This window comes from Chroicocephalus ridibundus, chromosome 11 (genome assembly GCF_963924245.1).
Source record: "Chroicocephalus ridibundus chromosome 11, bChrRid1.1, whole genome shotgun sequence".
NCBI lineage: Eukaryota > Metazoa > Chordata > Aves > Charadriiformes > Laridae > Chroicocephalus > Chroicocephalus ridibundus.
Window position 1 is genome coordinate 20180936 of NC_086294.1, and position 14520 is coordinate 20195455.

The 14520-nt window shown below is 47.1% G+C and overlaps 1 protein-coding gene across 6 annotated transcripts in view; it reads left to right on the forward strand.

Moving 5' to 3' along the window:
• The window catches only part of SGCD (sarcoglycan delta), a 354617-nt gene that overhangs the window by 202674 nt on the left and 137423 nt on the right, over window positions 1-14520 (forward strand). For 4 of the 6 annotated variants that reach the window (XM_063348882.1, XM_063348881.1, XM_063348885.1 and 1 more), the window contains one exon: window positions 13183-13368. In XM_063348882.1, the coding sequence (XP_063204952.1) occupies window positions 13183-13368 (186 nt within the window). Of the gene's footprint in view, window positions 1-3155; window positions 3269-13182; window positions 13369-14520 lie in introns of those variants that run through there. The other 2 variants (XM_063348883.1, XM_063348886.1) reach the window with 2 other exon arrangements.

Consider the following 14520-nt stretch of genomic DNA (forward strand, 5'->3'; position numbering starts at 1 on the left):
GCTTGAAGCATCTTTAAACCCCGTACCCAAATGAGAGAGAGATAAAAACAACCTAGTTAAAGTGGCTTAGCTTGAAGGAGCATTTTATGTGTTACTTGATGACAAAATAGTTAGGCGTTAATGCAGTTTACAGTAAGACAGCCTTAAGTTATCAGTGAAGTTGATGTGATGCCTGACAGATTTAATGTAAATATTTATAGACTTGGCCTACTAATTATGCCAATGGAAAAAAATGCAGTATTAATGCTGTCACCTCCCCATGTCTCTACCTGCCAGCACGCTGCTAGCTCGCATAAATATTCTGGAGATAGAAAGTATGGCACATAAACAGAAGAGATCATTTACATTTTTAATAAGGGATTAAGTTATCTCCAGCAGGAGTTTCCAGCCTGTGGTCCATAGACGTATGGGAAGCCTGTGGACTATTCCCGAGGGAACTGTAAAAAAATGACAGAAAAAGAGAGTTTTGTGAAAGGTACCTAGAACTCTCCCTCTGTGAAATTGTTACAGGCATATGCACCATCTTTGGCAAATATTTAGGGGTCCACACACCGAGAAAAATTTGAAACCCGCTGATTTACCATATTTGTGTAAAGAACTGAATAATTTCAAAGTACCATGCTGCCGTGTGGTGAATGGTTTGACTATTGGTCCTGCCCGAGCCAGGCTGCCATAAGAAGTCCCGGACCGCAAAGCACTGAAGCATGTGCTTAACTCAAAACACACCTCGACCCACTGAAGTTACGGCCTGTCACCACACGTGACTGGTTTGCTGACTAAAGGCCATGGGCAAATTTAAGACAGAAGGCAAGGACTACTATCATCTTGCAAACGGCTCTGCAGATGCCCGATCATCTTGTACAACTGAAAAATCTAATTATGTGAATCTGCAGTTCATATTTTTTCTGTTTCGTTTTATTTATGCTAAGAGACTCCAAAGCTTTTAGGCGCCATTGGTTTCAGCCGTTACTGTTTGCCAACCCAAAGAGTATTATGGTTGCCGTTATAGCCAGTTTAGGGGACTCTCTTCTAGCTGCGTCGATAGCTCTCCTGATTTGCGATCCAAAAGTCTGTGGTTTCTGTTCTGGCACAAACTGACTCCTCACAAGCTGTGCAAATAAATCTGAAGTGCTATCACCAGTGGTTGTATGTCTGCGGCTTGCGTGCGTGCCTTTCGCTTGCCTTACAGTCTTGAAAACTGAGGCAGAATGAGCGTGTGGTTTCAGATCATCTTCTGCAAAATAGCATCTTACTACACGTGCATCCCCACTGGAGTCCGTGCCGCTGGGGTGCTGGTCCAGGTTGCCAGAATGTGGCCTGTGCGCATTGCCAGGGCGTGTGGGCAATACTCCTGACCGACGGGAGGCTCCCTGCAGGAGTTAAGGAAAGGGCATTTTTGGTAGCAGGGCAGAGTTTCGGTGAAAGCCACACATGGTGTTACCCCAGAAGCTCTCCAGACAGCTTGGATGGATGGAGTGTAGTGATAGGATGAGGGTTAATAGTTTTAAACTGAGAGGGAAGATTTAGATTAGATATTAAGAAGAAATTCTTCACTGTGAGGGTGGTGAGACATGGGAACAAGTTGCCCAGAGCAGCTGTGGCTGCCCCATCCCTGGAGGGGTTCAAGGCCAGGTTGGACGGGGCTTGGAGCAGCCTGGGCTGGTGGGAGGTGTCCCTGCCCAGGGCAAGGGGTGGCACTGGGTGGTCTTTAAGGTCCCTTCCAACTCTAACCATTCTACAATTCTGTGAAGTACTACAGGCTTTCCGTACGGACAACCCATGGGGGTTTTGTAAGATCTCATTGCTGGTGTATTGAAGGCAGATCTCACCTTCCTGGGATAAATGAGTCCTCGCTACGGACCTAATCCACAGCCTGTGGAAGGCAACAGGCTTCCTACTGCCTTCAGCGAGCTCTGGATCCAACCGTACATAAAGCTCTCGATTATTTCCAATCCCCAGCTGCATTTGTCTCTTGTAAACACTTCATCTGGACGCCGCACCTCTGTAAATCACAAAACAGAATAACTCGGTAGAAGTGGAGTGCACCGTTTTGAAAAGGAACATTAAGAGGGAAAAATATAACTCTCTCTCTTTAAACTGTCTCTTTTCTATATTGTTACCTTGACAACTCTGCTGCTGTGTTTCATCTTTGGTGGGACTTAGCCGTGGTGGAATAAGGGGGACATCCATGTGCGTTTCCACATCTACTCCGTCTCCGCTTCCCGGGCACATGCCAGGCGCGGGGCATCGCGAGCTGCCAAGCCCACCGTCGCTGCCTCGACCCATGGTGCCGTCTGGAAATGATTACAGATATTAAGAACTGGGACCCGTTCTGATTAAAGGTATAACATTATATCTTCTATTTCTTTTCCTGAAGCCAACACCAGAGCAACGGTAATGCTCTTTCAAAGGGGATGCAAGGTACCTGAAATATTTTTAAGGCTTAGGACAGCTGGAAAGCAGAGAGGGATGAAAGTACTCAAAAATAGTTGTATTATTTTTAGTATAAGCAGATACAGGAGCATGTGTCAAGATTAGGATACAGTTCTGATGTGGTGAACTGAGTCTGGAGATGCTAAAAATATGCTTTCTTTTCTCACAATTTTTAGAACAGACAGAGGCAAAGGTAAGAGGAGAGTAGTGGTGAACTGGAATTGTAATTCCTGTGCTGCCTTGCTCGTTGGGGTTTGGAGAAGCTGCCTGTTAACCTGGGCACCCAGGACCGCTGATACCAGCAAAACATTACGGGGCAGGGCGAGGTGTTATCTGCAGGAATGGGGTCTTTCCCACCCCCTTTTCTCCCCTCTTCCCAAAGAAAATCCCCACCAACGTGATCCTTTTATTCTTTTTTAACAGAAATGGCTAGCTTTACAGCTGCAAAGGCACAAGACATGCAGGCTCCAGGGCTGAGAGCAGCCGGGGGTGTCTGTGTCTGAATGTGTGCGCGGAGAAGGGGGCTTTTAATGCAAAACACATGTGTTTTCAATTGCTATCTGGAGCCAGCCCAGTAGCTGTAACTTGGCCTGACAAAGCCTTATTGAAGTACAGACAGTGTGGTTTCAAAGCAGTTAGAGAAAGAAGGGGAATGCTGTTCAGGAAATTCTTCAGGCATGGGCAGGGACTTGGCTGCAATTCTGCCGTTGGAAAATCTGACAGGGGCAGCTCATGAGCAGAGAGGCCAGGCCTGGTGCTGCTCCGAAAACGGCGCTGCATCTTCCCCCCCAGCCTCCAGCACCCCCCGGGTCTCCATCTGCCCTCCGAGGGAGAGGTAAGAGCTGCCCCGCGCCTGCCCCGCGCAGCCGGGAAGGGGGGGATTTGCTGTTCTTTTGTGCTCCTGCGAAGAGGCTTCTGGCTTTTCAGACTGTTGTTTCGAGACAAAAAGTCGAGACCGGGGAGTTGTGGCATATTTGTGAAGGGATGGGAGCAGTTTGGGGCTGGGTGGTGGTTTCTGGATAACTTTGCTCCGGTACAAATAATGCCGGCAAAGCGACTCCTGTGCTGCGTCTCCGGCTGCATGAACGCTGCGACCAAATGATTCCCAACTTTCTCATTTTGGGGAATAAGTATGGACGTAACCTGAAGCTACTGAAAGGTTGGCTCTGTGTCACTTACAGGTTTTGATGAAAAATGCAATTCAGTCACGATAAATACATTTATATGTATGTTATAGTTGTTTAACGGGTTGAAAGTATGTTTGTCTGGGGGTTGTTTGGCAATTCCTGGTACAGCTAGCTTGTGAAGAGAGCCAGTAATTCAGTAATAATCATTGTCTTGTGATTTCTCTGCATATTTCTTTCTGTATTTTATAAAGCATGAGCAAACTGCAACAGACAGCACAGTCAGAAACCACGTAGAGCAGATTAGAAGGAAAAACATTAATTCAGGGGCTGTTCTAGCTGCAACTTCTCTCTTGATTTGTGTTTCTTGTCCCCAAATAACTTAAGAAACATTTATGATAAAAAGCTCGCTCTCTCTTTAGGAGCCTGCCAGACTTAGGCAGTGCTCTCTCATCCTTTTAGTTGCAGCATTAAAGCTTGTCTTGCCGTTGCAGAGATACCAGCACCATTTATGGCAGGCTTGTGTTTGGGAGGCAGGGTACGGCGCGTTCCTCGAGCGGATGGAGGTGTCGGGAGGAGTCCGCCTCCTGTAGCTTCACAAACTTCCCTGCCTCTGCCAGTGCCTCTTCCTTGGATTTTCACAGCAGTGTTATTTGATGTGTCGGAAGTGCTTTTTAGCCGTGTTTTATGGCGGCGTTGGTTGTGTGTGTATTTTTTTTTCCTTTCAACGAGGAATGAATTAAGGATATTAAATTATACAGTGGGACAGCGCTAAGCGTTTCTGGCTGGTTCATGGGAGTAGACCCACAGTTTGCTTTGCCTGCATCCAGCGGGACTGTACGTACAGGGCTCAAACGGTCGTTCATCTTGGCAAGCCTAAACAATTCAGTGACAAGGTGAGGTTGGCCACCAAAGTGCATCAGATCCAGCATGTGACAGGGCCAGAGCTTTCTCCCAGTAATGCTGGTGAAGCGTGTACGTAGGCAACTCCAAAGGATAAAGGCAAGTTCAGGCAGACGGCAAAACCTACCTGTAAAAAGTGGGATTCGCTGGATTTGGATGTTTAATGAGAATGTTATCTGGTCTAATGCGACAGATTCTACGTGATGGATGGGACGAAAGGAAGGTGTTTGGGAGCATCTTCTCCTTGCCACATCTGTTTTTTTCCGATGAAAGCAATGGTCAGCTGAAATGTGTTGCTTTGGGCCAAATGAGGACTTTTTGCTGGTTTGGGGTGCAGGAAGGGCATCCGCCAAGAGACAGGGGTGTCCTGTAGCTTCCTGGAGGCTGATGGGGGGCGAAGGGAATGAGAGGAAGGGCAGAGGTGAGCTGTGCAAGAGGCAGGCGTACGATGAAAATGAAGAGACTTAATAAGCTCAAAGTTTGCTTTGCAGAAAATACACCTGCGGTGAAACGCTGTGTTAAATGAGGTTCTCATATGATCTGGACTGCTTGAGCCTTCGCAGGCTGCCATCTTACCCTGCAGACTTGGAGCTCTATTGCCTTTCTCAGCAGCAGTTAATTTAGGCACCCAGTCGGCCTATTATCTTCTTTGCTGCAAGTTATAAGCTTATTTTTAAAAAAAATAAATAAAAAAATCAGGTTCCTGCCTCTGGTCATGCAGCATCCCACCTCCCAAATCTGATCATCAGCGTTGAAGAGCCAGAAAGACAAAGAGACTGGAATGTGTCTGTCTTAGCAAGACGCAGGCAGGGCAGCGGTGCCGTACCTGGCTTTAGGGGTGCTCCTGCCCCACGTCTGGGTGAGACGAGCAGTGCAGGTTTTTCATCAGGTGTGGGATCGGTCTGGGTCACGGGACGTCCCCAGTGCCCGGCTGGGCTGTTTGCCGTACCCACTCTTGATGGGACCCCAATGGAGACGCTGGTGCGTGGGTGCGAGTCCAGGCAGGGCAGGGGAGGCTCTTTGCAACGCCCCGGGCTGGATGCCATCGAGGGGGGTGGTGGTTTCCTCCCTCGCTCTGGCAGCTGCTCCTGAGCCTCCCCCTGCCAGAGGTGACCTTTCTGCAGCTCCACCCGGGTCAAGCATCCAAGCCTTGCTCTGTATCCAGAAGGACTGAAGAGTGTGTTTATGCGTGGATGGAATGTTATGCATCTAAAGTGAAATTGGAGGATCTCTTGATCTTGGAAGCATACAGATGAGAGCCGTTAGCACACCCTAATACCTGTATTCCTTCTCCTGGTCCTTCCCAAGAGCAGGCTAGAAAGCAAGTGCGTCTGTGCAAACGAAGAAGTGGATAAGCCCGGTACGCATGTCATGTGGAGGGAAGATGCAGCAGAACGAGTTTTAACTTGTGAGAGCAGGATCACTGCAGAGACTGTACTCTGGATCCTGGCACGTGCGCAAGCCCACAGTTCTCAATTTGTGCCATGCCGGTTGGATTCCAGCCGTATAAATCCATATTACGCTCCTGCTTTGCACATTTCTACAAGGCATATCTCTTTTCTTGGTGCTGTGGGGTGAGAGTGTGTTGGGGCAGAAGTCTGCAAAGTATCACCTCCTGTAGCTTGCTTTCTGATTCGAGCTCTGTTGATTATATCCCTCTTGCTGTTCCCACAGCCTCCTGCAGTCACACCTGCTGCTGGCTATTTTAGTGTAGTTCTCATATTTGTTCATCCAGCTTTGAGACACTCCAGTGGGGAAGAGTGTTTATAAACTTGGCACAGATGGACATAGACTTATGATTGCTTCACATCATCCGAGTGGTGCAAAGGCACCAGCGTGTGAATGCAGCAAAGCCGGTACGATGTTTGCATGCAGCGTGAACGTATCGCTACAAATTGTGGGGCATTTTGTGGAAGACATTCTTTGATGACTAGCTCGATACATAAGAGAACTCACTGCAGAAACTTTTTCTTCCTTGTAAGCTTTCGTTTCCATTTTCTCCTTAATTCTGAAAAAGAAAAATATCAAGACAAGGTAACTATCAAGGAAAAAGTCTAAAAGTTAGAAGAAAAACTCATAAATAAGAAAACAGACATGTTTCTCCTCAGAGAAGAGAAGCAGTAGCAACATCACATTGCTCACAGATTCTTGCAGCTTCATAATAAAATACCACTTTTGGTTTAGGAGATGCTATTCAGAGATGGAGCTGCCTGTTACTTTGTTTTGTTCTGGCAAATCCTAATGTTCAGAGTTTTACTGTGGGTGCTCCTTGAAGGCAGAGCAGTGATGGAGCAGAGCAGAACTCGCATGTTCAGCTTTCCGTTCAGTCCATCAGCTCGAAGGTACTGGTTTATAAACTGAGGCTGTTGTAGTGCCCTTATCCTCAGGTACGTTTATTGCTGAAATGCTGTCAGCCCTAGAAACCGGGGAAATCACATGAGCTCTGCAGATGTTAAGGGGTAGGGGATAGCCTGGAGCATTGAGGAATCTGGATTAGAGATGCTTTACCAGGAGATGAATCCCCAAGGTCCCCCCAGCTGCCTGTGCTGAGTCCAAGATATCCTCAAGATACAGGAGGTGGGGATGGGAAAAGAGGTGTTTCCTAGTGGACCAGGCAGAGCATGCACCCATAGATTGTACAACCAAGACAAGCTTGTTGATGTGCTTATGTTTGCCAGAATCAGGCTAGCTATTTGAAGAACCCTTCTTGTGATGTACCCCACTGAGAGAAACTAATCGGAAAAGAGGAAAGCGTTCCTTAGGATGTTTTCTTCCATTTTTTGTCACTCTGGCCGTGTGTCATATTGCGGTGATACCCAAGAAGTGGGCATTGAGTGACGATGGTCTTCCCTGTGGAAGAGCTGCTCCCAATGTGGAGAGATGGGAACTGTCAACAGAAGCAGAGGGACAAAGCAGAGAGGGAAGATTTCATCTTTGGGGACACCATGGCAGTGACAGAGGCCACGCTGACACAGCCGTCGGGGTAGAAGAGCCCAAGTTCACGGCTTAGATGGTCCTGGTGAAAAGTGCTGTGAGATTTAACAACCCCAGCAAGCATTTCATCCTTTGGGCTCTTCGCCAGCGCTCAGCCCTTGCTGGCCAAGCTGCAAGTGAGAAGTCATTTTCCAGAGCCTGATCCTTTTACGGGGACCTGGGCTGTGATCTGACCCATGTGTGGGGCCGTAAATCAGTTTTGGGTCATGAAGTTGGTGGATTAATGGGCCTGGGGGTGTCAAGCTTGAGAGGGAGTTTTATGGGGAGTGGAGAGGCAAAAAGTCTTGTTGATAGATGGCTCAGAACACTCTTCTTCATGCCAAATTTTTTTCTCAGTCACGCTCCAGAAATGTCTGTTCTCTTGAACCAGGTGGATAGTGCGCACTTAAAAGACAGAGAAATTAAAGAGGATGAGTCTGCAGAGCATTTATGGCCACTGAATACAAGTACATTGCCTTCCAGTGATATGGCAGAGAGCACCTCTGAAGGTTTTTTAGGGTTTTTTTCCCTCTTTTCAGCCCAAAAGAAAAGGTTTGTGTTTTAAAAAACAAAGACAAAGAGAAGAGGAGGTCGGTGATACAGACACAAAGACAAAGCAGATGTGGGAGATGTAGGTCCAAGGCCCGAAGGAATTTGAACCCCTCTCTCATCTCTAGAAACGTGTTCCCATCACCATGCTACAGGTTAGCCTGGGGTCGGATGCTCTTTATTTTTCTGATGAAGTTGTTACACCTCGGTTTTATGGAAGCAGGCAGGGAAGAGAGATGCCATGTCGGCTGCGCGGGGCTTAGGGGCTTTTGTTCTGTGCTGTAGTGAGCAGTTTCGATGAGCTCTAAGGCATTTTCAAGTGGGCTCATAAGAGAGAAGCCGCCTTCCCAGATTGCATCTTCTTTCAGCTTAAAATTGTTCCATTACTAAACATACATCATTTGAGTGCTGATCAGAGACACCCCCGTGGCACAGAAACATTATTGATTCCTCTTGTTATGCCTCACCCTGTTTGTAGCCCTCATTGAGTCTACAAAGCCGGCACGGCCAGGGGATGTTACAGCTCCGGCGTTGGCAAGGGAAAGGTTTTTATCCATCCTTGTGCATACTTCTTCTGCCTGATGAATCGTTAAGTGTGCGCCCTGAGTGAGAAGCTTTCCGCCAGGGCAGGAGGACGTGGTGGGAGGGAGAGAGGCACGCGATAAAGGTTTGCCGTAACTGGTGGGGTCTGGTGTGATTTTTGGAAGCTCAGTGCCGGTTCTGATTGGCGACGCCTTTCAGCCTCTCCTGGTTTCAGCTTTACTGAAGGAAAGTGTTGGAGCTTCTTTGCCAGAGGTACTCGGCAAGCAGCCTGTGCGGATCCGAGGATGTGGTGACATGACTCTTCCAGTGGTCTTAAAAAAACCAAATAAATCTTTCTTGTCATGGACCATATCTCTAAGGTATGCTAAAGCGAAAAGATGAATAGCTTTTCTAAATGGACTGGATTTTGTATCAGGGCCTGTTTGCAGTGTTCATATATGAGGACTCAGTGTACAGCTCTTGTGCAAAAACTTATTACCCATTTTTTGCAGCAGCAGCAGCAAGAATTCCTTGGAGAATTACCTGAATTCCAGGCTATACTTTTGTAGTCATGGTAATGTTGTCTGTGGCTAAACTGTGAAGATTTAGCATGCTGCATTTTTGGTATTGTAAATGGGATTGTCCACGTGCGGATGGTGGTCCAGGGCTGTGTGTCTTAGAGCCCTCTCACGTCAGGCAGACACTTTCAGATTTGACTTTTGGAAAGAGCGCTTCTCTTTCCAATTTCTGTATTTGTTTCAGCATTATCTTTTCACCACTGTTATGAAATTGGGTGGGTGTTCCTAATATTTTCCTGAAGAAGGAAAAAAAAGCATCCTATTAAGCTACTGGCAGCCTTTCCCCTTAGCTCAGTAATTGAAAGCGGAGGGTACCTTGCAAATGCAACCACTGATGTCCTTTCACAGCAATACTTTTTTTTTTTTTTTTTTTGGTGCCTTAGTTCTTTTTAATGTTTGAGTCAGGAGAAGTTGCCAAAATGTAAATTCTGACTAGCATAGTTCTCCCTCCCACACAGAGCAGATTATTGATAGCGGATATAGCTGGTTCCTCGTGTAGCTGCCTTGCAGGCCGCCTTACTCTGCTCCTGTGTTGAACACACCTCGGCACTCTCTGTCCATCGTGGTATTCACAATTCAGGGGGGAAATGCTAGCTGGAAATCATATTTAGCTTTAAATGCAGCTGTGTGAGAGTTTGTGTAGAAAGGGCAAGCTATCTACGATTCTCATGTTATTTTCTTGTTATAAATTTATGCTGTATTACTAAGTCATGCTCGTCATGCGTGTTGTAGTACTTCGGTTGCTCTAGCTCTGTTAGCAGCTGTGAGCTAAATATTTTATCGGAACCAGAGAAATTCTCCAAATGAGGCTGCTGTGTGGGCGCAAGTTGCTCTTTGTGGGTATGTTCTGTTCCTATAAATTCTTTTGAGGTCTGCAAACTTTCGCCTCAGCTGAATATGCTATTTTCTCCATCCTAGAGACTGCAAGTAAAGAAAAAAGAAAGAAAAAAAGAGACAGAGCAGGAAAGAGATAAAGAGAATAAACAAGTTTTGCAATAAAGAGATATTTTGGGCTGGGTATTTCATATTGTTTCCTATTGGTCAAACCTCTTCCATGATTTGTGAGGGTTAGCAATGCAATTTGTTCATTTTCTCCGAGGGAGAGGTTCCATTTAATATGTGCTCTCCAGGATCCTCTGTTAAAATATTAGGCAATAAAATCCTTGACTGTTCAGTAGTTGTGGTTATAATTTCCCCCAGGTAGTGGAAACTCTGTAATTTACTGTTGTTTAAGTTTTCCCTTTGCGCAGATCGGAGTGGCTGTAGCAGTGTAAAAAGGCCCGTTTTCCTCCGAGCACGTGTTGGTGGCCCAGCTCCTCTCCCCGATGAGCCCTCCACGGCTGCTGGCCTGGCATCTGGGAGCAGAAACGCTGGTGCAGCCCGGGTTGGATCCGTTGTACCCAGCGTGCTGCGCTCCCCCTTGGTAACAGCTGCGGGGCTGCCGGGGCTCCGGCTGGTTTTGCGGTGTGGAGATGGATACACCAGCTGGTTTGACCGGCAGAAGTGATTTCTGGTGAGCCCACGTACACTGGTGAAAACTGCTCTTTAATACAGGCGCAGCTTTCTCCGGTGATGGACTTTCATTGCAAGTTGGCTAATTTGGCTGAGCCGACCTGTATTAAGAACTTATTTGCCATAAGAACTTACGTGCCATGAGCCGCTGGCTCCTCCCGACATGGTATGACCATCTGCACTAGCTGACGTTGCAGATCCTCGCGGCGTGAGCTGGGGTAGTCTGAGGTTGTAAACGCGGCATGGCTTGGGAAGGGGATGTGAGATCCTTTTTTTAGACCAGCTGAGAAAGCTGGAAAAAGCAGGCGGGCTTGGAGCTGTGGATGGGCTGGCTGAAGCTCGCTTTCTTCTAGTTTTAGTTTTGCGAGCGCAGGCGACACCTTCGTTGGCAAGGAGGGCGCTGAGCCTGGCAGCTGCCTGCAGACGGGCAGTGGTGGTGCCCAGGGTCTCCTCTTGCGGGTGTCCTTTGCGGCACCTCACTGTTGCACAGGTCTGACCTGCTTTTTCTCCTTGGTGGGCTGTAGCCTTCAAGCATATAAAAGGGAAAAAATGCTTAAAAATGCGATGGTTCAGAAGCCTGAGTGGAAAATGATAGCAGTACCTCATTTGTTGTTATTTTTTTAAAATCTTACAGTTTTTAGCCAATGTTGGGAATTTTGAGTGTGAGGGGTTAACGCGGCTGCTGACATTGGAGAAAGAGGCAGAGGGGCACCTCCACCCTCCGGAGGAGCATGTTGGGGTGCGAGCACCCCGGGCTAAACACAGCCTTCCTGAATATGCCGCGAAGTCGGCTTTGCTTTGTAGGTCCAGATCGGGAGAGGTGTCAGGGCCTCTGATCTGAAAAGAATTTAGTGCCTGAATGGATTTATTTAGCCCCTGAGACCATGTTTCAGCCTGGGCAAGGACTCGTGGATGGAGAGGTGGCTGATCCCTTGCTCTGCAGGTGACAACGCCAGGCAGCATTAGACAGCGCAGGTCTTGGCAACTTTTGGAGCAGTGAAAGGTTAAAAAACCCTTCTTCAGGCAGCCCTTGCCTCAAATGTGTGGGCTTCAGCGTTGAAGTAGGAAAATAAAGTGTTAACTTCATTCCTGGCGCAATGCTACTGGAATAAAAGTTATTCCGTGAAGAAACTCGCCTTGCATCAGCCTGCAACGGGCTCTGCACCACCGCCGACTGCACGCTGTATTTTATTAGATGCTGGAGTATGAAGCTATTAGCAAAAAAGTAAGGAAAAAACCAGGAAACTAATGGTAAACAAACATAAGCTGCTATCAATGAGCATCTAATTTCTATCATTCTCTTTCTGCCCTGGCAGATAACACTACCACAGAGAGGAACTCACGTTGTTTCCTCCTGTTATGTGAATTTTGTAATTCACTGCATACAAACGTCGATGCCAAATACCCTGAGGAAGAAGCCCGTGGTGTTGAATCAGTAGAGCAAGAACACGTTTGGTGGCTTCTTATCTGTCTAGAGTCTAAAATGCAAAACATTCAGCAAACTATGCGTTATTAGAGGTGATATGATATCCTCGGTCTGTGTGTTGAAAAAGTCTGAAAATGAAAGAAACTGATCCCTGGGGGAAGCCCGTGAAAGTGGGTTTCTGCACCCTGAATGTGAAGGGAGAGAATGTGAATACTTTCATTTGTGCGGCACGAAATACCTCCACGATGGGGTCCGTTCTGCTCCGGACCCCTGTCCTGGCTGCCTGTGGAGCCGTTTAAAAGCACCCGTCTCTTTCCATCCACGGTGGGGACAGCTAGATCCCCGACTGCCCAGAGCCACCCGGGTACCGGGACGTAGGAGAGGGGACGATGCTCGCCACAGGGGACTTCAGGCCATTCTTCCAGGGGATGCTGCTGCACTGCTTTCCTCGGCACCAGCTTTTCTTCCTTCCCTCTTTCCTTGGTTTTGTCCCCTGGTGTTGTCCTGGCGTGCCATGTCCACCCGGGGTATCAGAGTCCTTGCTAAACCAGCATAGATATTTGGGGATAATTTGTTAGGGATGTGGCAGCTGGAGAACCTTGTGCTTCAGGCTTACTTGGCTAAGAAAGTTTGGAGTGTGGGAAGGGAGAAAGGCAAATGCTTCCCCTTTGCCTTTTTTCTTTGGCTGGAAGGAATGATTTTATTTGAGATGATTTTTTTTTTTTTTTAAATTAAAGCCTCTGCGAAGTAATATTGTGTCTTCAAAACAAACTGCTGAACTCGACTGCTTTTACCAAACGCATGCAAAATTTTCCCCTTAGGATCCTTAGAGGCCCTGGAGTGCCTGCCTTGCAAAACCTGGGGCGGTGAACAGAGTCAATCGAGAATGAGCTCCATAGGATACCTTTAAACAGTGCGCTTACGTGTATTTATAAATATATATACATTTAGCACATAAAATTCTCTTTTGGTATGTTACTGCATACGGTAAGCAGAGAGAAAAATAATGCAGAAGCAAGATACTGAAAGAGGTGCTGCCCAGCTGGTGAACTCTGAAAAAGAAAAAAGCAAACCCTCTAAGAGGCACAGACAGGAGCAGTTTTTATGATCAACTTTCTCTGGCCGCTTAATACACGTGGTTATTTCTTTGTGATCATTTCAGATGCCTCAGGAACAGTACGCGCACCGGAGCACCATGCAGACCTCGGAAGGACCCCAGGTATACAAAGTGGGGATTTATGGCTGGAGGAAGAGATGCCTCTATTTCTTTGTGCTGCTCCTAATGATTTTAATCCTGGTGAACCTTGCTATGACCATCTGGATTCTGAAGGTTATGAACTTCACAATTGTAAGTAGGGGTTACCCTGAAAGGTCTGGGGAAGATGAGGGAGGGTGATGGTCTTTTCTCTGAGTGTTAATTCAGATACAGCTTCGATATCGGGGTGCACTAGTTGCCCCAGATAGCTGTTATTATAAGGAGGAACAAATTTACCGATTAATCCTCGTTTTCTGCTGGAGATGCCTGCAGTATTGCCAAGCTGAGGAATCAGCTCAGCGTTGCAAATCATGCTCCTTCTACCTGCTGTATATATACATGTATATATGTGAACAATATATGCCATCCTGCCTCAATTTTGAATTATATAGTGTTTTAAAGTTAATGAAATAGGTTATTTTGAACTGGGATGTGGGAATGGGTGTGGGCCTTTCTCTCACGCTATTTCCGCTTTTCTCCATGACCGGGAAGTCGAGAAACTTGATTTGCCTTTTTCTTAGGGAAAATTCATGTTCTTCCGTAATGACGTGGTTCCAGAAGCTTCATGAAGAAAAATAGAATTTCCAGAGTGGCTCCCTGGGCGTGGTATTTAGGTGGAGCATGTCCTTATCCTCGTGGTGCTGTGGCAGGTACACATCAGTCCTGCCAGCAGTACTCCCTTGTCGCACTGATCCCCGGCCAGGCTTAGCTTTCCAGAAGCCCCTAGCAAAAAGTTGGGCAGATTGCACTGGGGCAGATGGTGCCTTCTGGGCATGGAGCGCTCCGTGCATCACGTGAACTCTGTTCCAACACTTTTTGAGATCTTAAAGGGGTGCCTTGACCTTGAATTGCCTTTTTACAGGGTGAGCTTCACCTCTCCTGCTCAAACGCACCGGAAGTCAGGACACGATGAACCAGGCACACCCCACTCCCAGGGGCAGTGAGCCTTTGTGTGGTAGGTCCTAGATTTTCAGGGGATAATTTGGCCAAGCAGAGTGAAAATGAAATGATTGGTCCCCTCTTCTTCAAAGCAGTTATTGCCACCTTGGTCGGATGGAGTTATTTTAAGATCATTTGAGTCTTCAGGAGAAACTAAGTTTGAGGCTTTAATCCTGGATTTACTTCATGAGAGAGCTGTAAGGCTAAATTCCTCTAGACACTTTCAAGGACTTTCCCAGCCAGGCTCTGATGCGAGCAGCATGTTTGAAGTCTCTCGGCATTTCTTTCTCTGTTTTGCTCTTGCGG